The following is a 26124-nucleotide window of genomic DNA, read 5'->3' on the forward strand; positions in this document are numbered from 1 at the left end:
CCATATGGTGTTTAAGAAATAAACTCTGATAGTAAGCCCAAAATTTAGCTCAATCGTAAGCTGATGAATATTTCTGAGAGTGCGAGTGTAAGAGCTGAATTGTTTAAGGGGTAAAATGCAACGGGCCAATTCGAAAGTACAATGTTTGTAAAAATATCGGTAAGACAACGAAAGTTATGTAACATTGCGTCGGTGTTCTAGCAATAAAATATTTCGGCTATACATAGTTCTACTACTATCATTTTCAAAGCCCTCTTTTTGATTCTATCCAAGAGATTGGAACTTGTTTATATGTAAATGTTTATGTATTTTCTATACATTTTTGTCAACATTTAAGGATTTGTGACTAAAGGTTAGTTTTCTCGCTATATGTTATTAATGATTATGATCAATTCAATTCGTTTCGACCCTACTTTTTTTAAAAACATAATTTATTTTGAAAAGTTGTTAAAAAACATAATTTATAATTACTAAAATTTTGTGAACAGGTACATACATACAATAAATAAAATATTAATAATTTAACAATATTTATTGAGTTGTGTTAACCGAAGCATGCGAAGCAGAATACTTTGCTGCATTGTTTGCACTCTATTGAAACTTTCTTCTGTTACAAAAAACAACGCTTCCTTATAATTTTACAATTTTGACGTGGTATTTTTGTTTATGTCTTGAAATAAAACTTGACTTTTAGATGGTTTTAAGTCAATTTGTATGGGAACAGATAAGGTGTTAAGGTAAAAAAAGAGTATATAATTAATTGTCATAGAGTATTTTGTTGTTAATAGTATTGCAGAAGGAAAGAAGATTATGCCTTCTCTCTATATTTAGGTAAGCCTTGGGACTTCCAAAATAAGTATCTTATTTCCAGAGATTTTAAACCTATCAGTTTTATTTTTGATCGATCGAGTAATTTTTAATGTTATACCCTTCACAAAAAATACCGTTATATCACATCCCTGCCTTACACTCTCTTACAAAAATTCCGATATCCAACTCACAGAAAATGCGTTTCTTCCCGCTGTGTTCGCCTGTCAAATATTTCTTATTGGTGCGACAAGAAAAGAAACTACTTGTGGTGATAACGAACTCGGAAACGATCGCTGGCGATCTTTCAATTCAATGTTCGAATTCTATTTGAGAAAAAAAAATTATACCCATCAAAATCAAAATAAAAACACACACAAAATTAATTTCATATTAAAAATAGACATATTCAATAATGATTACAATAAAATAAAACAAAATAATTTATTAATTGAATTATGATCGCGAATGTGTATTCTATTAATCGCATTAAAATGAATATGTAAAAATACACTTGCTATTACTACCTCCCATTTGAACGTATTTGTGCTTACGTAGATATTATTAAAAATAAAATAAGACCAAGGTGTAGTGAATCTGAATAGTGTGATACTGATTTATTTACCCTTAGCTCAGCTCCATGTATTACGAAAAATAACTTAAATGGATGTCATGATAAAACTAAAAATACTGAAACCGATGACGGAACAAAATAAATATTAAATCAAAATTGTTCGCTAAATATTTCTTGTCAGGCATTCGATGATTTAAACTAATCAAATAAAAAGCCCTACCTTCTCATATTCAACAGTTGGTTGGTCTTCGTAGTGGTGCAACAATATCGCATGCATATGAGACGAAGACGACAATGCTCTAGCCATTCAAATGTGTAAGTTGATAATTTAAAAAAAAAATTATTATGGTATTGTAGTTATAGTTAAAAACAAAATCACCACTCAATTGAAAGTGTTAAACTTAAACATCGGGAACGGGAACGAAAACGGGAAGATAGAACACAAACTCTCAATTCTGAAACTATCAAACTAAAAACTAGTTAATATTGGAAGCGAAGAAGGAGAAAAATGGGCGCCGCATGCGTAGCGTAGTCGGGCGCTCTTTGGAATGTTATGTGTTTATTTTATTTTTAAATTAAAATTATGAATAAAATTTGACTTCAATGATTTTTGTTTTCATCATCATCATACATAAATTAATATGCGTTAGCGTAAATTTTGTGCGCGACTGCGAGGCCGAGAAGGGCTCAGCTAAAGGTAAAACCTACACAAACAACTTTTTATTGACTGCTTAATTTTTGTTTGAGCAAACTTGGGCATTGTTTTGAGTTGAGTTTCAGAATGGTTTATTTGTTTTTTAAATATTTTTCTTTTTGTTTTGTATGATTTTATGTATATCGTTTGCTCATTCATTAATTCAATTTAAGCATGTCCAATGAGAAACGAGTATAGTGAGTAGCTATATTCTTCTTTAATTCATGTGCATAATAATGATTGTGTTCTATTGAAATGTTTTGAGAATCGCATAATAGATTCAGATAGATTACCAATACCAACTTGAGAAAAGGTCTATAACGCTAACCCTTCTTAAATTAATTATGTACATAGGTACCTAAATCTAGGTAGGTGCTTAGTTTTATTTAATGTTAATCGCTGTGTTGTTCTTTTTTATTTTAATCAGCATTTAAAAACTATGATTAGGTAGGTAATAGGTATAGGTATCACGATTTTATTAATAACATAGCTATAGATAGCTTGCTTAGCCAGCTGTATATATGGACATGTGTACCTACATACACACCTACTTAAATATATCTTGAAAATTTTTATTATCGAAGATCGTGAGTGTGTAGATAGGGATTTTTTCTGGAAAAAATAAATAAATATAAAATGTCGCATGTTTTTGATCGGATGTTTGGTACTCGTACGATATTATATGGGGCTTTTCCTTTCAATAACCAGATAAGCGCTTCGGTATATATATACATATGTATTTAGGGGTGTATGTATTCATGTATATATATAACGGAAGAATTAACATGATAAGTTCATTCTTATCAAACTTATGATGAATGACTGTTCTTCTACCTGTTTTTTTTTATTTTCGTGGAAAACCAAAAAACAAAAATTTTCCTATAATCTTAATAATTAGGTATATTATGAATGTTATATTTTATTATGATGTTATGTTACATATTTTCATCTTAATATTATGTACATTAATTTCCAAATAAATTTTCAGGGGAGAGTACGATAACTTAGGCGACAAAGTTTAATGACGGATTTGTATAGAACAGTTAAAAAGAAGCATTTTTTACTATGGGAGGGGGGACTATCTCCCCCCCGTTTAGGCGGGAAGGGCAGTTAAAAAAAATATGTACATTAAATGGAAAACAATTATTCAATAATATTGGTAGTACTTCCAACTAAGTTTAAACATTTTGTTAAAGCCAACACTTTTATCTATTAGCTTGTTTTTAAATCAAGTCAAAACTATGCATAGTTTTTGAAAAAAAAATGTTTTAAACAAAGATTTTAAGTCTAATTTTTCAAAACTTTAAGATTATCTACTACTTTTAGAATTTTATTACTCTTATTTCTTTTTGATCAAGAACTGAAATCTAGATGATTTTATGTCTTCTAGTTCTTGAGAAAATTGAAAATTACAACAAAAAAAAATATTTTAAATAAATTACTTTTTCCTCGCTTAAGTATTTCCGTAGTTTTATTTTGATAGTTATAATCGAATATTATTTAAAATTAATTATTATTAATAAATTAAATTTTCTTAAATCCAGCTTATTTAAATGCAAAAGAAACTTTGCATGCACTACATCTTGCACCCACTCCACCTTGCACCCACCTCAAATCATATAGTGTTCAGAAGCGGGGGAGTTGCATGCCCCACCCCCTAAGGCACTTAATGTTGCATACACCAAAACTCGCACCTACCATTATAACTGTCAAAATAAATAACTGTCAAGCAAAAAGTAATTTTTTTAAAATATTTTTTTTGGTAATTTTCAATTTTCTCAAGAACAAGAAGACATAAAATTATCTAGTTTTCAGTTTTTGATCAAAAACAAATAAGAGCAATAAATTATAAAATAAAAACAAAAATAGATAATCTTGAAGTATTGAAAAATTATACTTTACACACTTTTTACCTAAAAATTTGAGTTTTAAATTATTTTTTTCCAAAACTACACATAGTTTTGACTTGATTTAAAAACTGGCTAATAGAACAGAATTTTGGCTTTAAAAAAATGTATCATATTTAATTGTAAAAACTACCGTTATTTTTAACTATTTTTTTATTTCATTTTAAATAATATTTTGTTTAAATTGCCCTTCCCGCCTAAACGGGGGGAGTTAGACCCCTCCTCCCATAGTAAAAAATGCTTATTTTTAACTGTTCTGAAACATTCCGTTATAATATCATACTAAAATATTCGAGGCTTGTACAGCTATGGACAAAGACATAGCACTTTTATGATGTTTTTTTTTCATGAAAATTTTGACTTTTCTTTCAGGACCCCTTACAACTAATAAGGCTCCATTTAAATATACATTTAAAATTATAAGCTTTAAGCTAGATTATTAAAATTATTTTAATTTGTGGTGACATTATTTCTTGTGAAAAGAACTTGCACACATTCCTAGGAATGTAAAAAAAAATCAAGCTTTTTGTGAAAAATTCTTATAATTCCATATCTAACATTTTAAGCAAATAAGTATTTTGTAGGTTGACCTCGATTTTTCAAAGTTTCCTTGCACCTCCTTGGCATCTACTCTGCGGTTTTTATTTCACGCTTTATTTATGCCGGTCGAAGGATTGTTAGGATTTTTACTAATTTTGTCCGCCCAATCTTAACCTTTACGTCATTCTATAGATATTCAGAAAAGAAAGATATTCAGAAAAGAATAATCAAAAGGCAAATGCAAGAGTATTTCAAATGCAACGGGACTATTGAAACTTTTTATTTACATCAATTAATGTAGACCATATCTATAGAGAACGAACTCACCACAACAATTTGACATAACAGACACTTCAATCGCGAAATTTGTTCTTATAAGAGTGCTATTTCTCTGTCCATTTATGAACATTCAATTTTACATTCACAGACTAGTATTTTGAAAATATTTGAAAAAGTAGCTGACTTGCTATTATTAGGAGTCAGAGTTGCTGGAAGGATTTCTTTTTTCTCTACTTTTCTCCCAAAATTTTCTAAAAAATTCATTTAAAAAATACAAACAAATTATAAGAACAACGATTACACAAACCATGCTATATTATTTTGGAAAATCAAAAACCAATTCATTAACATTATTTTAAAATATAGTTATTTGAGTAAATGGTTTTCGAAAAATTGATTTTTAAATTTAAAAAAAATTGCGTGGATGTTTTATTTACCATAGCAGTTTGAAAAAAAGGTGAACATTTTGGTTAACCCTAAATATCTTACGAACAAAAAACGCTAGAGACTTGAATTACATTTTATATAATATTTTGTAACGTTATACCAAATATATAAATTTTTTGAAAAAATCCATTTAAAGGTTTTTTTTATAAATCAAAAAAACTGAAAAAAAATTTATCACCTCCAAAATTTTACGACTAAAATATGATTTCATCTCCAAAACAATTTCGTGCAACGAAGAATAATGTTTCTGACATCTGATAAAATTTTGAGAAAAATCTAATTGACAGTTTTTTTTTATAAAAAATAAAAATCTAAAAAAAACATTACTCAAAGTTGGTAAAAATTGAATATAGACTCAAATATCTTTTCAAAAACTTGAAATTTAATCTGCAAAATTATTTAATCTTTTAAGAAATATTGTTTTCAACATTCTGAAAAATGTTGAGAAAAATCGAATTGACAGTTTTTTTTACAAAAAATAAAAACCTAAAAAATAAATTAATAAAAGTTGGTAAAAATTCAAATATCTTTTCAAAACTTTGAAATATTGGCTTTAATTTAGTTTTATCTTTCAAAAAATATTGTTGTCAATATTCAGTAAAATTTTGAAAAAAATCGAATTGACAGTTTTCTTACAAAACATTAAAAACCGAAAAAAAAATTAACAAAAGTTGGTAAAAAATGATTTTTGACTCAAAATTTTTTTTTCAACATTAGGACAAATTTTGAGAAAAATCGATTTGACAGTTTTCTTACAAAAAATAAAAACCTTATAAAAGTCAGTAAAAATTGATTTTCCACTCAAATATCTTTTCAAAAATTGTATATATTGGCTTTAAACTGCGACTCAAATAGCTTTTCAAAAATTAAAAATGTTGGCTTCAAACTTATTTTATTTCACAGAAAACATTGTTTTCGATATTCCGTAATTTTTATATAAAAATCCAACAGTCCGTTTTTTCATAAAAAATAAAATCTACAAAAAATAGTACGCAAATTTGGTAAAAATTGATACGAGTACATATAGACAAACTTTTAAGCAAGACAAATCGACAGACGGGATGGGAAGTTATCAGTGTGGGTCGCATCCCAGCCTCTTTTTACTATTAAAATTCAATGATACTATTAGTTTAGAATAAATACAAACTTGTAATATAAAAAAATGTAAACATTTTGTTTTTGAGAAATAAGAAAAATATTAAAAGCTATTTTTCGTCGATTCTTCCCAAGAGTGACTTGTAATTATAGTTCGATAAAACACAGACTTTTCCAGTACGGTCGATTTAATACAGATTTCTTAATATGCAACCATGCCGTTTGTATATTCAGTGGATTACTATTTAACCTTTCGTCCGCTGTTGCACTTATGATACAGATGACAGATATAGACGCTTAGCAAAAAGAACTGTCGTCGTGTGTGAAATCAAAGTTTGTCCTAACAGGACTCTGCGAAAATAATTGACATACATGTGCTTCATAAATAATCCTTCTACTTCTCAAATAAGCTGTTTGGATTCATTGTAAAAGCTTAAAGTACTTCAACTGCTAACATTATTCAGACTTACGAATTGTTGAGAGTTATGTGACTGACTTTTCCATTACCTGTAGCGTATTCCAATTCAAATTATATTCATGATTTTCATTTTTAAACAAATAAAATAAAATTAAAATTAAAATTAAAATTAAAATTGATATTAATTTCAACAAACTTCAAACATCTTATTAATACCCGTAGTATAAAGGTTAGACAAAAGAAACTAATAAGGAATTATATAAACAGAGTTATGTAATTATTTATTTATTTACAATTTTGAATAAAGAAACAATTTTGTAGGATTGTTGTTGCTTATTTATCGATATTTATTTTTGCAGCTCATAACTTTCAAAAACAGCTAGACAAACAATTATATTTTAAGAGAAAGTATGTAAATGTTTGTACTTTGCAACATACTGACCTCAGTAATTCGAAAACTAGGAAACTCGAACGCTCCTCTAATTAAAAGTACTGTTTTTTTTTACAGTTTTATATATTTTCCTAGAAGTAAGTACAGTCTTTGTTGTTTATAAGAAGATTATTTATAAGGAAAATACTGATAAAAGGAGCATTTCTAAAACCACGAACTTTTTTTTCAATGTAAAATTGGTTGGATTTCGAAAACCTGAAAAAAAAATCACGGAACTAAAAGAACATGAACATACCAAACATATCTTAAGAAAAATTCAAAGCAACCTATCTAAATGTTATCGTTGTATATTTAATCTATAGAACTATCATCGAGGGTTTTTACGGGGGTGACACCTAGTGGTGACGGCCGGCGCCCACAGCTATTGCAGGTTTTTTACTTAGCTTTTGCATATAAAACTTTTAACGCCACCTTGAGGCTACAGCGAACGTAAAAAAACAGCTCCATAATAAAACAATTAGTTTTACAAAGTTGTAATTTCAATTTGACATTTGAAAAAATTTCAGTTCAGTGTTCATTTCAAAATTATTATCTAATTTTTATTTGTTATGTTTTTGTTGTGTTCTAATTGAGTTGAATATTGAGCAGAGGATATATTTTTGACACTTCGTATGAGAAACTTCTTTCTGATATCCGTCCTAAGAATGTAAGAAATACTAAGTTATAGGAAACAAATAAAGTGCAATTTTGAGTTTTTTATAAGCGTTATTTGCTGTATAAGTATTATGTATACTTTCTAGAAATGTATAATTTTGTTTAGAAAAAAATGTACATAGTATATAAGGTTTGCATGGAGTAAATTAATTAAATTTCCTTTTAATCATTGTTTTATTGAACAATTTTGATGTTGTGTTTGCTCTTTTCAGAGTATATTGAGTAATAAGTAGGCTACTGCTTTTCAACCCGAAATGTTGAAAGTTGCTTTATTAACCTTTTTATACATTAATTATTATGAAACAAAAAAATTAATTATATATACATATACATATATTAAAAATAAAGTTTTATTTTGTTTACAGTTTTATTCTAACGAAACAAAAATGAATTAAAATGAAGGACCCACAAGACAATCTATTAAAGAATAATAGTTTATGTGATCAAGACCAGAAACCAGATGTCATTCCAGAAATTGATCTAAAATATAAAGGTAACATATTGCATAAGACCATAAGACCATATTTCATAATTTTAATTATTTATACCCCTTTATATAAAACTAAGGATTTAAAAAGATCATTTGTACACCAAAATATAGTTTTTTATTTTTTTGAAAAGGCATATTACGTTCATGTTTAAAGTTAGTTCAAGTTCTTGCAATTTTATCTTCAATTTAGGTTAAGTCCAGGGGTATGTCTTTTTGTCGAGAACTTAGGTCCAAAACAATCACGGACGTTGTGTCGTCCAATCTATAAAATACGCGGTCTAAATAATATCAAAACATCTCCTCTTCACCATTTTTCTCATTTGAGTTTACGACGGAAAAGCGAAAATTTTATTTTATTTCGTCAGAACAGAGCTGAATACAACTGGTTTGACAAAAAACAACAATATTTGAATTTTGTATGTAAACAATTATCACCTGTATCACAAAAATGTTTACGTATTGGTATATAAATAAGAGGCACTCAAAGGGTTATTAAACTTAACAAGTTTTGCGAGCTTTAGAAAAATAGGAATGGATTACAGAGGAGATACCGGTGTGCATTGGTCTTAAACTTTTAATATCAAAATTAAAAGGAAAAACAAATTTGGTAAAGCATTCCACATTCTCGATGTGCGGTTAAAAAAAGAGTCTCTATATTTGACAGTACGTCCGAAATTGTGCTTAAATGTAAACTCAAAGTACGAGTATTGCGGCTGAATACTTTCAAATTCAAAAAAACATTGTTTATACAAATATCGGTAGAATATCAAAAGGCATGCAACATTACAGCCATATATGATATCAAAGGGCACAAGGGTACCAATACATATTTTATTTGGAAAAATATCCATTTCATCTTTCTCAATAGACAATTTTTGATTGTTGAAAGCTAGGCAAAAAACAACACCAATAATGCACATACAGTGTTGGCCAAAACAAAAGTAACTTTAACTGTCTCGATTGTTAAATTAAATAATTAAAAACAAATTAAGGATTCAATTATTGAATATTTTTGTTTTTTAAATTTAAATAAATATTTAAAGTTCGTTTTGTAGTAGTTCATTCAAAAATAACACAATTACTACAACTATATCAATATTAGGCTAGTCAAAACAAAAGCAACTTTTAAAAAATACATATACATGCATTTTTTAGTCTTACTAAAATGTTGTTAGTATTTGGTAGCAAGGCCCAAATCACATTAGCACATCCTCGAAGCATGAAATCAATAAAATTGCTTAAAATGATGTTTGGGATAATTTTCCGAAGGCTATTTAATTTGATCAAACAGATCGGTTTTAGTTTTGCAATAAATCCTTAAAATGTATCGATCTACATTTAACTAAAGATTTTTTATTGGGTTGAGATCAGGGACTGTGCTGGCCATATTGAGACGTCAATCCAGTTTTCTTGAAACCACGTCTTAACCGTATTGGACGTGTGCTTTGGGTCGTTGTCCTGCCGAAACATACATTTCAGAGGCAACTTATCCTCAGCATGTGGTAGAATTATTTTTTTCAAAATGTCACGGTACATAAAACGATCAATTTTACCATCTTTTTGGTGAATCGGTCCCAGTACATGCCCTAAAAAAACATCCCCACAACATTACGTTACCTCCTCTCTGTCTAACAGTTGCTTTGGTGCAGCAACGTGGATTTTGGTAGAAATAAAAGGCTTTTTTACAGCTTTAAGTCCACCATCAACAGCTCGTCTCCAAATTGTTCTCGCGCTTCGCTTCAGGTCGAGTTGAGTTGACATAAAAGGATCTTTTTTAATTGATCTTTAACTTCGTTACAGTATTTGTTTACGGCCATTTTACAAAAGTTAGCTAAGAACACTGATTAGCTTACCCGTGAACTAAGTAATACCTAATAAATAAGTTCAAATGCACTCGTTTGCCAACACATTTAATATGGGCAATGAAAATAATACAAAATTAAGTTAGCGGTCCTACTTACATATATCATATTGAAATGGACCGTTATAAAAACTGTATTCTCTTGTGGTCTATTTAGAAGTACATAAATAAATACCTTACATATTGTATTAATTTTTGGAAAAAAATAACATGATTTGTTTAAGTTATAATTTTTTAAACGACATAAAGATGTAAATATGTAGGTAGTTTTAGTTTCTAATGTTTTGGCCAACACTGTACTGTACATTTTACATGCTCGTACATATGTATGTACCCGTATTAAATAATACGCAGAAAGTGAGTAAAATATGATCAAATAAAACAAATATACATATGTACATGTGTACATATGTAAATGAATCGAATTTATATTTTGTTTGCAATACTTTAACACAAAGAATATCGCCTTCGTTATTCATTGTTTTGTTCTTGCACAAAATGTTATCTTCACATAATGCAATCAAGAAATTGTGGTTTATTGTCCGCATTGAATAGAGTTCTCGAAAGCTAAAGTTTAAAGAAAAGTTCAACTTAAGAAATTTTTTTTTAGTTAAGTACCAACATTTTAAGGGTTAATGAGTTTTTCGCTGATTGTCTGACAATTTATGTCAGAACTATTTCACTGAAATTTTAAAAATATTGTTGATTTATAAATCAAATAATAATATTTTGAACTGTGTCTTCAGTTGAATTAAAATTTCTAAAGAACATTTTGAATCCCTATTGCAAAATTATTATGAACCCTTTGATTAGTAATCAACGTAGGTCGAGTTCGTTTGATAACCTATGCAGAATTTTCCATATTAATATTTTTCAATTTTGTTTTTCATTTCTACATTACTATGTTTATATTTTTTTTTTGTAAATTCTGTTTTATTGTAGCGATATGCTTTTATATGCATGAGTATATGTATAATTAAACTTTGATAATAAGCCACCCTTGCAAAAAAAAAATAATAACAAATTAACTCTATTATAATTGTGGAGGCGGAATTATAGAAGATAAGGAAATGAGCATCAATCTTTTGGGATTTCATTTTTATTAATAGAGAATTGTTGATCGTTTGCATTTTGACCATCCCACCTTTACAATTCAGTAGTAGCTATTTCAGAAGACATATTGTGAAGTTAAAATTCGTTTTTTATATCCTTTCATTTTAAACTACTTTAAATTAAAGGCCAAGTCCAATATAAATATGTTTCTTGTTTTGGACACATTATGAATAGCATTTAAAAAAAATAATTTGCTTACATTTAGAGTAGGGACCACAATAATTACGGACAGTTAAATGTTTGGTAGTAAAACGAACAGAATCAATACGTCCCAATCTAGCAATGTCAACACAAACTTTTCTTCTATTCATGGTCTTCATTTTTCAAGGAAAGATGTCATAGCGATTAAACCGAAGAACTTTTTAATAATCTGAGCCGACAAATGTTCCCTTTTTACACTATTATTTTTAATTAGACAACAATATACTCGTAATAAACACTATCTAACTGTACATACGTAACTACATACATACATATAATGTAATGTTCATCTTATAATCTACACGTTTTTAATTTTTTTTTTTGTAGATTGCAAATGAAATGCGTATTAACTAATTGGCTATCGATATAATTATGGCCACTTATAATTATTGTTTTGAGTTGTAACTATGAATATGCCATAAAACAAAAACATGAAAAAAAAATTATTAAAAAACAACTTTTTTCTTATTGTTGTCCAAACAAGTCAAGCAATCCAGTTTACAACTTTTCAATAAGCTCTCTAATAATAATTGCAACGTGCCCTATTTAGATATTGTTTTTTCATGCATATCGACTTATATAGTTTTAGATAAAGATAGATTTATAAAATAAAATCAATTAGAACATATTCTTATATTCCAGTTTAATTTGTATACACTTTTAAGAAATAACTAAATATTTCACTTTTTCATCACATTGGGTGTCTTAAAAAGTAATGTTATGGGAAAATATGTTTACTAAAAACTCACCTGTCTAGGAAAGACTATTCACCACGAGATTGAACTCAGCCAATGGCTCAAAGTTTTTTTAAAATTCAAAAAAATAAAAATGAACTCAGGAAATTATTAAACATACCCATTGCTACGACGACCATTGTTTTAGATGCCAAAACGAGTACAATCTTGTACAAATTTATGTAAGTTGAGGATCACACAATATCGGCTTTAGAGAAGCAACGAATACGCGATTTTTTTATTTAAGTTTGATGTGTATAAATAAATATTTATTCAATTTTTCTCATAAAACACACGTTAAAATTCACATTTCTTTCTTACTTATATCCCAATGTTGAAAGAATTCGTCTTGCTTAAACTATTGAGACTAAGAAAGAAGTATTTAAGCTTCAACAAATAATAATCTAAGACCAGTTCCATGTTCATTCATATATTAAAAAACCCAAAAACCATGGGTTCTGTTATTCATAAGTTTTTTCAACAAAAGTTTATTTAACAAATTTATATTTAAGGATATAGTTTTGATATTCTCACTTTTTCCGAAATAAAAATTGTGTCTCGTGATTCAATGAATTTCGTTTAAGATTATTCGTGCTGCAGTTAACATAATAACATGAATAAGGATCGTAAGAAACTGGTTTCGATTTCATTTTGTCCACTGTTTCTTAAAAACTTGAATTATAAAAACTATTATAATGAAAAGTTTCACGAAATCGTCCACATGATAAAAGTTAAGTATTTCTTCAGATGCACATAATTTCAAAACGGAATAAAATGTTCAGATTGAATTTTATTTCTTGACATAGTTTAAATAGCTCTTATATCTATTTGTGCTGGGGGTCATTACCAACTCTTATATGTAAAATGTCCTCCCACCCTTTGTGTGTACTTAAAGTAAATAATTCAATGGGTTTAAATGCATAATCGATTTTCTTGTGGTGTGAAATCTAATTCAAAACTGTAATAAATCTCATAATTAGGGCTATAGAAGCGATACAAAATTTGCTGAACCGAGTTCTAATATCCTTGACCCCCAAATTTGGGCTTCTAATGCTTGAGAACTTTATTAAAAAAAAGTTAGAGCTCAATCGATTTCAATATCAATAAACCGTGTTTTATAGACTAGAACTTTGTCAAGAAATTGGCCGTTAAAATCACTATTAGTTTAACATATACCAATTTGCTGACTTCTGAGTTTCTAATGAGATTTTCCATGGGTAAACAAAATCAATCTATTTTTGATCTATATTCGTTAAAATACAAATTTCCGATGTTTTTGCAGCCAATGGGGCAAAATAAATTGATTTATTTTTGGACTGGATCTGGACTTTTCGGCAGATTAACGCTTTTTGCACTAATACTAATACAATTTTTTTAAAATGTTTAGTTGACAATTTGACAGCTTAACAGCACTCGTTAACACGTACACGAAGTTACTCTAATTCAATTATAAAAAAGAACTTCAATCGTTTTCCATGCGCCACGAAAAAAAAAATCAATTTTTGAAGGAAATCTGAATTTACCCATGGAAAACTCCATAATATTTCAAATACATAGATCCGCTTCCCACAAATGTTTCAAGAACTATGTTTTGGACATGTTTTTTGATAAACATTTTTGAATGACTTGTAAAATCTAAATATTTAGGAAAATTTACTTATGAAACTCTAATCCAAAGGTTATCTAAAATTCTTCGAAAATGCCCTTTCCAATAAAATATCGAACTAGCTCTTATTGTTGCAAAGAAATATCAATTTCCCTTCAATAAACATGACAGAATTGTATAAGTGTTTTTACTTTTAAATTGATTTAAATTAAGATCGATGTGTTTACATACACACATATGTATATATTTTTTATAACACTTAAGACAAGATCCTTTGATAATAATTAAGAAAAAAACAATAATAAGTAATAACAAAAATTCTGAGTAATCACAAAGGATTAACATCAATGATTTTATTTATACCTCACCCGGTTAGGGACCAAAGTTCATGTTTAATATGTCGTCATCCTTTGAAACGAAATGATATACGAACCTAAATAATTATACCCAGAAGTAATATATTGATGATCTTTGTAACGGTTGTCCCAGCTGTGTTGTATACGTTTTTAATTTTATAATTGAGCGAGTAGCTAGTGCGAATCAGAAATTGCTAAACAATAAATTTTTTAATCAAAGGCGATAATCATAAACACCTTTTTTGGGTCGAATCATTCCTCTCAGTCGCTGCTTCACCGCCTCGTGTATGCATGGCAGTATGACTCTTTGATAAGAAAGTTCGATACCGAGAGAGCGATTTAGAGAACTAAGAATACAAAAATAAAGAAGAGCGAATAATAATATTAAATGAAATTAAATTCAAATACATTCGCATTTTGGTTTGTTTTCGGTTATGTATTGTCAGTAGATAGATTAGGTGCGACAAATGCCATGTCTATACCGCTCCGGAATGACATAGGGGCTACGGCTAGAGCAGCACTTGATCAATACTAACGCACTGTACTGTGAGCAGCGCAGCGCCGCCGTGCTTGTTATATGGACGAACACGGACACGGACACCTTTATCTCAGCGTAGCCATGCTTAGTGTAGATCATTAAAGTCGTCAAAGTCGTGTACGTTTCGTTGTCGTTGTTGTTGTCGTCGTCGTCTTCAACTACCTTAAGCTCTAACTTAATAATGATTACTTAGCAAATGGTGATAACAGCGGTTTTTACGATTTATTGGCTCTTTAAATACTCTTTCCAATAACATTTTGTTGTTGTATAGAGCATAACTTTTTTTGTTTTTTATTTTCCATTTTTGTCTGGTTCTTTCCTCATTTAGCTCTCTCGGTTTTACTTACGATAATTCTAAGACAGTTAGTCCAGAGATATTTGTTTAGTCGGTTCGATATTACAACTACTAAGTCTTTATAAAGTGAGACTATCAATCTTTTAGCCGCTTCTTATGGATATATACCTACAGGCAAATAACTAAATTTAATGTACTATCATATCAGTAGTAATGCAGTGCTTAAATAGTGATGAAAATAAAATACGGAAAATATTATCATAGAATATTCATTATTTGTTTTAACATTATCGGTGTAAATATTATTCAAGTTTTTAGACATTTTAAGACCCTTCAACCGTTTACCTGAGTGTGCATTTTTTAAATTTTAATTTTTTGTTTAAGTAAATAAAAAATACCTCTTGTATTTATTAATATTATTTACATTCAATATCAATATCTATTTATAATGCTCAGAATGAAAAGTGAAATTATGCCGCCAAGTGCTTTTGATGATTCGTATATATTGTCCAATCATTTGGATGAGAACTTTTTTAGTATGATTGGTGGTAAGTTGATTTGTCTTTATTTTTTGTATCTTTTATTAGTAGGTATATACTAATTTTAATTATGATGAAATTTATGGAAAAACAACACCTTTATACACAAATTATGTAGTTGTATTTTTAGTAATTTTGAAATTCGTATGATTATAATAAAAATAAATATTTGGAAATGTTGGTGTTTTTGCTTATTCCATATTAAGTCAACCATAGTTAAAAATGAAATTCCATAGATAAGTTTCCAGATAGGAAGATTAAAAGAATTAAAATTTTTTGAACTATATCTTAATAATAATGTTCATTATATACAAATGTGTAGAACTGGAAATGTATAGTTAATTATCGATTAAAATTAAAACAGGAAATGTTTTTAATTTTTGAACGGAAAAGGAGTGTGTTATTTATTACAAAATTAAAGTGAAATTCGTTTGCTTGTGAAACAATCTACACATGTTCACTTTAAATTTGTTTGTAGAAACGAAAAGTATTAAATGTCATTTTCTTATTTTGTATTGAATCTCCAAATATGAAAAGATTATATTTTTTGTGACAATTTATGAAAGTGCTGTTTTATTTTCAAATATCATCATGCACAATTGAGAACTTATATTAGGCATTTACAAAAACTTTTTGAAAAACGAGATCATCTAAAACATTTGTATTTTTTTTGTATAATTACTTGAAATTACTGATAGGCAAAAAAGATCGACAATGTATGGATAACTCTAAAAAAAATCGTTTCTAAACTGAAAATATTTTCCACTCCAAATACAATTTTTGTACATTAGATATTGTGACTTACCCCAATCTTTAAGAATTTTGATCTGAATACTTTTCAACAACATGAATTAAAGTGTTGCAATTTGTTTGTATATATTTCTTGAACATACCAACAACCATTTCAAAAGAGAACTTAAAGTTTTCGATTAATTTCGATAAAAACGCACTTCACTTTTCTAACTTCATCCTCCACTAAATTATTTTGTTCCAATTCAAAAGAGTATGATACTTTTTTAATTGTTAATGACGTAAGCTCTGCACAAAAACTCAGAATTTTAGGAATTTATTCGAAGCAAATATTTTATTTTAACATTACTATTGTCTCTATATATGTATGTATGTATTTCCTCTCGAAATATCATCTAAACATACAAAATAATATTTATCTTTTATAAATTTAAGAAAAAGTATATTTTCCAAATAACTCAAAACCTTCACTTGATTTGTACATATGTACATACATATGTTAGTATGTATATCACTGGTGATCAAAAGATTAGTAAGAACTTAAATTTTCTAGAAATATAGTTTTCAATTAATTTAAATACCTGTGATTAAAGGTACCCTGTCAGACAAAAAAAGCTAATGCGTGGCCATGTGAGCTTATATTTTATTGATAAATGTAAAATTGTTGATTTAAAAAAATTGATTATGAACAATAAAGCATAATTTTGTTTTTCTTCAAGAAAGGATAAGAACAACTAGAGCAGCTCTTTCTTTTCGACAGAGTGCTTTTAATTGTTAAATATCAACTGAAAACTATAGCGTTTTTATGAAGAATGGGATAAGTAAATAGCTTTTTTAATTTTTCTGTTTTTATCGCTGAATGCGGATGCTTAGCAAGAACTTAAAAGTCACATTTGGTTTTATCTGTTTATTAACATTTTCTGTAATTAGACTACGAAAATAATTCTGAACAAAAGACTTACCCCCTTGTTTACCAAACGATTCAATTGTTATAGGGACATTTTCCAATGCATTACAATCAGAATTAATGCTTGTGTAATATTTATTTCTGTTAAGTACTTCGGCTTAGTGTGTTTTATAAAATATTCTTTCGTTCGGTATGTTTCTGGGAAAAATAACGAATCCTTAAAACGATTAATCTACTTTTAAGGATCGACAGACAAATTTTTCACATTATATCTTATAATTTTATTGATAAAGCGTCATATGCATGCATTTCATCTTTTTACCGCTCACTAAAAACAACTTGTTCTCTTTTTCTCCAAGATTAAAAAGCAAATAATTACGTACATAGGTATCAAAAATGGATTTATTGATGCATGCACGATATTTATTGTTCCACTAATCGGTATTACCTTGTTTAATTTAATTTAATCTTAGTTTAATACCTATAAACTCTTTGATTAATAACCTTTTGATTTCTTATCGAACCTATTTAAAAAAAAAATACTAGCTATCTATACTTTCAAAATATTACTCATAATCTTCCATTGATAAGCTTTTCTTTTTGATTTTGTCATTATTTGTTTCAATATTAAATACAAATGATTAACGTAAATCATTATTTTAAATATCCAATCATAGAAGGTCCCGATACCTAACCTATAACCGACTATATATGAGACAACTTAATGAGCGGTAGTTAGATGATAATGACCATTTGAATCTAAAAAAACCGACACTAGTCTGAGGCATGCAAATGACAAAAAGTAGTCGTCGAGAGCAAAACAACAACAACAAAAACTTTAAAAAAATACAAAGAAAAAACACGAAATAAGTGCAGTTGAACTTTTTTGCCATGAAGCTATTTGAAATTAAAATATAATTGTTGACTTAATATACCTACCTATTTGCCAGTTTAAATGTATATACTTCTACTTAGATATGAAAAGAGCTGTCTGATATACCTTATACCTAGTAAAGGGTTATCCATTTTGCGATTTAAAAAAATAATTGTGAATAAACCAATCAAATGACCACCACGCTAATTGTTGCAAGCGTCGATTCATTTAAGGTAGTTTTTGACCAATTTTTGATATGTATTGGTTGGAATCTCAGCCATAACTTGACGAATGTTGGTTTTTAAGTGCTCAAAAATTATAGGTTCATCTGCGGTTTTTCGAATAGCCCCACAAAAAAAAGTCTAGCGGTATCAAATTGAATGATCTTGGTGGCCAGTTCATATCGCCACATACTCTCCAAATCGTATGGCAAAAAAATTCGGTTATCATACGACCATAACACTCCGAATTGACGGTGACAGTCTTCCATCGTCGTTTTCGAAGAAATAAGATCCAAGGTCCATAATGTAAACCATAATCTCTTCTTAAAGATTCACCATTTTTGTAGTAGGTTTTAACAATTTGTATGCGTTATTCGTTAGACTTTCAACTGAAAAAAAATTGGTTTAACAACTTAGTTTGACAGATGTCTAGATCCAGCCCTATACTTTTGAAACCGCAAAAAGAATAACCCGTTATCTGTAAATATAAATTTAATTGAACAAACAATACAAATTTATTCACCATATATAAATATGTATATGTAACTATGTGTTTTTTGTTGATTTCAGATGTTTCCTTGAACTGGCCTAGTGTTAAACACCATTTTTTGTTTAATTCAATGTTTAATTTTTCTTTAATTGTCTCTTTTAATGTAGGATAATGTTTTTTTTTTGTTTTGCTTTACAATAATAATTTCAAGAAATTTATATTTTAAACATAGGGAAATCTAAATATTTCTATTTTTATGTTCATTTTTGTTCTGCTTGACATCAAATCAGTTCAATACGACTCATAAAATAATGCAAACAATAAAAAGAAAAACATTTAATCTTGTAGACTATAATTACACTCAGATAGTATACAATGTAGGTATGAACATATGTATATAAATAGGTACGGTTTGAGAAGCCAACAATTTCATTGCTGTAATTTTGATCTTTGACACGCATTCCCTCCTCTCTATTGTGTCTAAAAAATATTGAGTCATTTGATTTGTAGACGTACATACAAACTTTATGACAATTGAACTGCCTGTGCTCTGCGTGATATTCCTTTTAATACTTCATTTGATTATGATAAGAGTAAACAATTGTGTTGTCTACCAGTTTACAATTTCAATTTTAACAAAAACAAAAACTTCGGTCTAGACTCAGCGAATTATATTTTGTTTTTTTCTACGTTGAATTCCCGACGATGTCTTTATCAAATTTTATTGTGATTAAACATCCAAAGGCGTTAAAATAAAAAAGTAGGCATAGTTATGGAAGCCGAGCTTAAGAATTCATAATTTGTTGTTTTATCGTATACAGATCAGCAGAAAGTAGGAATTACTCAACTAAATTATATCAGGTCTTTATGCATAGTTTCTAAGAAATGCAAATCCAGTGAGTGATTAATAGGCACTGATTTTATAGAATGACTCATGTTTGTATAAAAGTATCAATACAAAATCGTCAGTGGATATTATTTTATTTTACACAAACTTCTAATAGGTATAAATTGTTCATTGTAAAGGGTGGTGAATGTGAACCGCACCTAAACGTCAATTTTTTTCTGCATTCCATTTAACTTTTCTCAATTTTACACTAACTCAACTCACATTAAGACTCAGATGACATAAGGGATTTTAAAGTTAGGCAAGTTTCTACTGACTAGCTATTTGCCTTCCACTTAAGTCAACTTTATTGACTTTCAAGTTAAGTAATGTCAAAATGACATCTGATCATGTTTTTTCATTCAACTGAAAGCTGAACTTTATAAAATATATGGATTACCTGAAAAATTCCATTTAATGTATTGTGTAAAAGGATTTATTATCAAAAAAAATAGTGCAAAAATTTGAGCAAACTGGGTCTGTATTACATGTAAAAACACCAGTGAATGCTCGTGTATCTTAAGAGCAGTCCATATCAATTTGTCGTCGTGTCCAACGGATGCACCTCTCACGCTCGTTTTTGATGAACACTATGCATAAAGACTTTCATTTACCACTCTTAAGAGTTGCAACTGACTCAAGAACTGAAGCATCTTGACCATTTCAACGTCGTCAATGCTCCAAATGGAGGCAAGAAAATCATTACCAGTAATGAGGCACAATTTCACCTTATTGGATTCGTCAATAAGCAGAATTGCCGCATTTGGGCGGATGATAATCTAAGAGTGAATTAAAAAAAAAACTAAAGCACCCACGAGGTGTGACTGTTTTGTGGGGTTTAAGGGCTGGTGGCATCATTGGGCCGTATTTCTACCGTGTTCTCTACCGTAAGATGATAACGAACTTTTTATGTCCCGATTTGGAAGATGGATGTGGACGATAAGTGGTTTCAACGGTGCCACTTTGCGTGACAAATTTTATGGCCGTATTATCTCAGGTGGTGGCGATGTCAATTGGCCCACAAGACCATATGATTTGACACCATTGGACTTCTTTCTTTGGACCAATATTTTTATAACAAAACAAAATGAAAATAATTTCCTAAATAGTTTGTGTTTTATTCAAAATCGACATCGGCACTTATAATGTTTATTCATACCTTTATTTTATATTTTTACCCAATATAAACTCCGAAAACTTAAAGGGTTATGACTTATGACTATGACTATCGTTAAATAATTCAAATTTGTATTTCTCTACACTCTCTACAAAAAAGTGACGTATGTCTCGAAAGCCATTAAAAACAAGACAATCTTCTTAGCTAGGGAATAATTATATCTTTTTCATAGATCTTCTTTGTATTTTTTCTTTGACATAAACCTACTTGAATAGCCTAGCTTACATATAACATGCTTTTACGGAAACCAAGTGAAAATATTGGACTGAATTTACAGTTAATGCAACTAAATCTCAATTTCGTGATGAATATTGTAGCTTGATATGCTCAGACATATGGAGCTGCTTCGGTGATTTCAATTCTCGTGAATTCTCGAAACCTGCTCAATATTCAAAAAGTACAGACAAAAATTTCTTGGCTACTGCTTATCAAACTTCTCTGTGGAATCAAAAAATTAATACTTTTTTATATGTTTCTAGAGGTTCCATGACGAAAACCAAAACCATTTCGCAAAATGTAATTGACACCTTTCAAAAGGGAAAAAGGCTGTAATTAAAAATTGCAATTTTCCCTTTATAAACCATTTTTTTTAACTTATGTAACTTAATCTATTCTCACTAATCTTATTTATTTTTAAAATTTTCTTTTTAGTGACTGGAAACTTAGAGTTATTGTCAAAACTCATTTAAACCAGCATTACTAAATTTTGTATAGAATGTTTTTGAAAAGAAATTTCATAATATAGTCTGTCCATTGTGTTCAGAACTTTCTAGGTTTTCCATATGTAAATTAAGGTTTCCTTTAAAAATTGAGTGATCGTTGTATTAGTGTAACTTCGCGTTCAAATACCCAGCTAAAGATTTTTTTAAAAATTGTATTATTAAAAGGGGGGATAAATTTGCCTTAAAATCCAGATCTGCAGATTTGATCGTAAACCAAAAATAAATCAATTTATTTTGCCCAATGGAATCCAAAAACAGGAAAAATTTTTGAATTGACAGATTTAGATCAAGGATAAATTGATTTATTTTACCATGGAAGACCCCATATACTTAAAGGACATTGTTAAATACTTCAAAAAATGATCTGTAATTTTCTAGTTCGTTACGAATTTTAAAAGTTTCCTAATGGTTCCCAATCAAGATCTTAAAGAAAGTTTTGGTTCGGTTTTTTTAACGGAACCGTATTAAATTTAACCGTGCGTACAAAAATTGCCTGCCCGATAACATCCGATTTTCTGACCAATAACTTAGCATACCCGATACACCATGGCCATAAACTAAATACATTATGTATATAACTATGCTAATATAAAAGTGTATTATCAAAAGTTCCATATATTATCTGAGAACAAACAATCATTGTGTTCATATGGAGGTGTGTGGCAAACAGCCAATTAAAGCAAGACAAATAGATTTTTTTTTAATTTTGGGAAATAAATTTGATAAGAAACACACACCATTAATTTTAAAAGTATTTATTTTATACACATTCTTAAGAATGTCGATATTGATGAACTCGTCTGGGTCACAGGGAGAGAATGAAGTAAAAGATCGTTGTCAACAAGACCTTTTAGAGATAAGAATTTTGTTTTTGCATCTGAGGCAATGTCATGTCATAAGTCAGTCATAAAGATTACAAAATTTGAAGAAAACAAGTTATTTTTGGAGTAGAAAAAAAGAATGAATTTACTAAAAATTTTGTTTATTTTGAAACGAGAAGGGGTTGTCACTCATTTGCATTTTTATTTATTTATAAAATTTAAATATTTAGTTCACTTATTTAGCAAGAATGTCCTCAAGGGATGCCAAATCCAATTTTTAAATCAAACTATAATCTTACATACATATGTATATTAGAAATGACAGTATGTATACAAATGTTATTTCTTACTTTCTCAGGAAGTCAAGTTTTCGAACATACATATGCATGCTGCTGTCCCTTTAGTTGTCTGAAACTTCAAGAATTTGAACCATAACCCTTTTATAACGGTTGGATTTATTTTACGAGTCGAATTTAATTTTTATTTTTATTTCTTAGATGCAGAAAGTCATATGTTAAACAGTAGTAATGGAGGAGGTAGCAGTAGTCAATCGGCACCGAGTCCAATTGACCAAAATCTTAGTCCAACACTTAGTCCAGGAAGCAGCAGTACTGCAGTAGGCAGCAATAGCAATACTTTCTTGCAGAACAATTCACAAACGGCAACAGTTTGTGCTATATGTGGGGACAGAGCAACGGGTAAACACTATGGAGCATCTAGCTGTGATGGTTGCAAAGGATTTTTCAGACGAAGTGTCAGAAAGAATCACCTTTACACATGCAGGTAACAAATTTAATTAAATTTTTTTGTTCAATGCTGCTTTAATCTATAGCTCTTTAGTTTTTAATATAAACCAAAATGTAATTTTTTTTTTCTTTCTAGATTCTCTCGAAACTGTGTCGTTGATAAGGACAAAAGAAACCAATGTCGCTATTGCCGTCTTCGAAAATGCTTTAAAGCTGGCATGAAAAAGGAAGCAGTTCAAAATGAACGCGATCGAATTAGCTGTCGTCGAACATCCAACGAAGACCCAGATCCTGGTAATGGACTATCTGTGATATCACTCCTTAAGGCTGAAAGGGAAAGCCGCCAGTCTAAAGCTGGCGCCGCAATGGAAACAACACAAAATGAAGATCTATCCAGTAAACAATTTGCCAGCATAAACGATGTATGCGAATCAATGAAACAACAACTATTAACATTAGTTGAATGGGCTAAGCAAATACCTGCCTTCAATGATCTGCATTTAGACGATCAAGTTGCATTGCTGCGAGCACACGCCGGTGAACATCTTTTATTGGGCTTGTCATGGCGATCGATGCATTTAAAAGATATCCTATTGTTAGGAAATAATTGTGTTATAACAAAACATTGTCCAGGTGTGGTTATTATAAAATTATTGCAATATTCACTTTAAGAAAAGTATAGGATTAAAAATATTTTTGTTTTTCGAATTTAAATTTAGATGCCCGACTTTCACCGAATTTGGATATTTCTCGCATTGGAGCAAGAATAATCGATGAATTGGTTTTTGCCATGAAAGATGTTAACATCGACGATACTGAATTGGCTTGTATTAAAGCTCTTGTCTTTTTTGATCCAAGTAAGGTTTTGTTGCATTTAGAATTAGAATTTAGATATCATTCTTACTTTTTTTTGTTACTCAGATGCCAGAGGACTCAATGAACCACAAAGGATTAAAAATCTTCGACACCAAGTTTTGAACAACCTTGAAGACTACGTCTCAGACAGACAATACGAGTCACGAGGTAGATTTGGGGAAATACTACTGATCTTACCAGTGCTGCAATCAATAACATGGCAAATGATTGAACAAATTCAATTTGCAAAAATCTTCGGAGTGGCACGCATTGATTCCCTTTTACAAGAGATGCTTCTAGGAGGTAAGTAACTTAAGTTTTATTAAAGCTATAATAACGTATAAAATTAAAATTTGTTTTTGTATTTCCTCAGGTGAATTAGCTGACAATTCATCACCTCTATCACCCCCAATTGTAAATGCCTACAATCCAACAAATCCTATGGACCAAAGTCAAGTATCGTCAAGTTTAGATCCACTTTCACCTAGCAATTCAGACCAAATATCACAGGAGTCATTGCCTAACTGCTTAGACACGGGATTAGATGTGCCAATGATAGCACCGCTTATTGACTCAATGCCGCCAGCAAGCACTTTCGATCATAGACAATCATCAAGGCCGCAATTAATGTCGCCCCTGCGCAACAATTCACCAAACTCACCAATGGATCCAACAGACGTGTACAACAATCACCAACACAGAACCCAACAAAACAATGCTCATCACCATCATCAGCAACACCAAGATCAACAACAACAGCATCAACAACGAATTCCTTCATACCGCCAAGAAATAATGTCACCGCAAAATAACAACTCGAATAACAATCAATTAGACCGTGTTAGTGTTCGAAGCCCAAGTGAGATGACATTAAATGAGTACAATCGCACATCAACCGATGAAATAATGCGACAACCGCCAAATAAAATAAGTCGCTCCGATGGTATACCAAGTCCAACTTCGTCGAACTTTTTACTTGGTGTTCAGGATAATGATAGTTATAGAATGACCCTTAAACAGGAACCGGAAACTGGCTACTAACTAATGGTGGAATAATGAAATTTTTGGCTTTTTGGTACTGGGCTTGCTACTTCTATGTGCAATAGCTAAGAGATTTTTTGATATAAATTTTGTATACACACATTATTATCTAGTTATATAATGTATATTTTAGTTATATTTAAATAATATTTTTCCAAAATTGGGAAATGGCACAATCAAAATACTATTTTATCAGCAATACAATATTTTCTAGGGAAAAATTAAATTTCTTATCAATTGTAGTTAGACATATAGATATGAGGTACTTTTTAGGGTAGGTAGATTCATTCATATCAGATCAATAAAATATGGATTAAAATCGTATCACTTTTTACCAGTTTTATTTTTTTTGTTTTTAAGTAGAATGTGTAGGTAGTATAAAATTGTTGTTAAGGAAAATATTCTGAAATTATGTTGTAAATAATTTTAAAACTTATATTAATGCGGAAATATACATTGTTTTTATTGTTATAGCTCTATTTTTTAATTGATATTTTTGAATCCAGTAAACTCACCTTGTTTACGTTGTGTTTCACTTTTCTAGGTAAGATTTCTAATCAGAAATACTATATTAATGCTTTGGATTTAATTTACTTTTTATATGGAGGTAATTGTTTATCAACCATTAGCAATTTCTTATTTTAATCACTTAAGAACTAATGTATGTACCTTAACCACATAGACCAAACTGCAGATTAGGATAGTTCATTGAACTTAACCTGGAGTAGGGTTTGGCTCAAAATATCCTTTGAATTTAAATCTATCAATATTGGATTTCCTCCAATGCACAATGGACTGTTCTTGAATGTTTTGATGGAGGGGCTACAACTTTTAATTTGGCATGCAAGATCCCAAAAATACCCTTTTCCGATAAAAAGAAATTGAAAAATGACTATGTTTTATTAGAAAAACATGACCATTTGAAATCCAAAGGGATCGAAACCATTTTTCAATTCAATTTGACAGATGTACTGGACATCGAACTTTGTCACTCACAAATTATAAAACTACCATGTAACAAACTAAGTTGCTGAC

General features: G+C 29.5%; 1 protein-coding gene across 4 annotated transcripts; it reads left to right on the forward strand.

Moving 5' to 3' along the window:
• Nucleotides 1–1062: 1062 nt before the first annotated feature.
• On the forward strand, nt 1063–25562 carry LOC129954239 (transcription factor HNF-4 homolog). 4 transcript variants are annotated; one of them, XM_056068017.1, is made up of 8 exons: nt 1063–1696; nt 1745–2078; nt 8232–8359; nt 22945–23230; nt 23330–23826; nt 23913–24050; nt 24115–24351; nt 24422–25562. In XM_056068017.1, the coding sequence occupies exons 3-8, from the start codon at nt 8263–8265 to the stop codon at nt 25087–25089; spliced, it is 1923 nt and encodes a 640-aa protein (XP_055923992.1). In that variant the 5' UTR covers nt 1063–1696; nt 1745–2078; nt 8232–8262; the 3' UTR covers nt 25090–25562. The 4 variants fall into 4 exon arrangements, with proteins under 4 accessions (XP_055923992.1, XP_055923991.1, XP_055923994.1 ...); XM_056068016.1 differs by lacking the exon at nt 1745–2078; XM_056068019.1 differs by lacking the exons at nt 1063–1696; nt 1745–2078; nt 8232–8359 and adding exons at nt 15079–15443; nt 15517–15608.
• The last annotated feature ends 562 nt before the right edge of the window (nt 25563–26124 follow it).

Source organism: Eupeodes corollae, chromosome 1, assembly GCF_945859685.1.
Source record: "Eupeodes corollae chromosome 1, idEupCoro1.1, whole genome shotgun sequence".
NCBI classification, from domain to species: Eukaryota; Metazoa; Arthropoda; class Insecta; order Diptera; family Syrphidae; genus Eupeodes; species Eupeodes corollae.

What these genes read in the sequence shown, in the direction of transcription:
- LOC129954239 (XM_056068015.1), top strand. Translation starts at nt 15,509, where the DNA reads ATGCTCAGAATGAAAAGTGAAATTATGCCGCCAAGTGCTTTTGATGAT. An exon ending in AATCACCTTTACACATGCAG is followed by an intron (nt 23,231 to 23,329) that starts GTAACAAATTTA and finishes TTTTCTTTCTAG; the next exon opens with ATTCTCTCGAAACTGTGTCG. An exon ending in TCTTGTCTTTTTTGATCCAA is followed by an intron (nt 24,051 to 24,114) that starts GTAAGGTTTTGT and finishes TTTGTTACTCAG; the next exon opens with ATGCCAGAGGACTCAATGAA.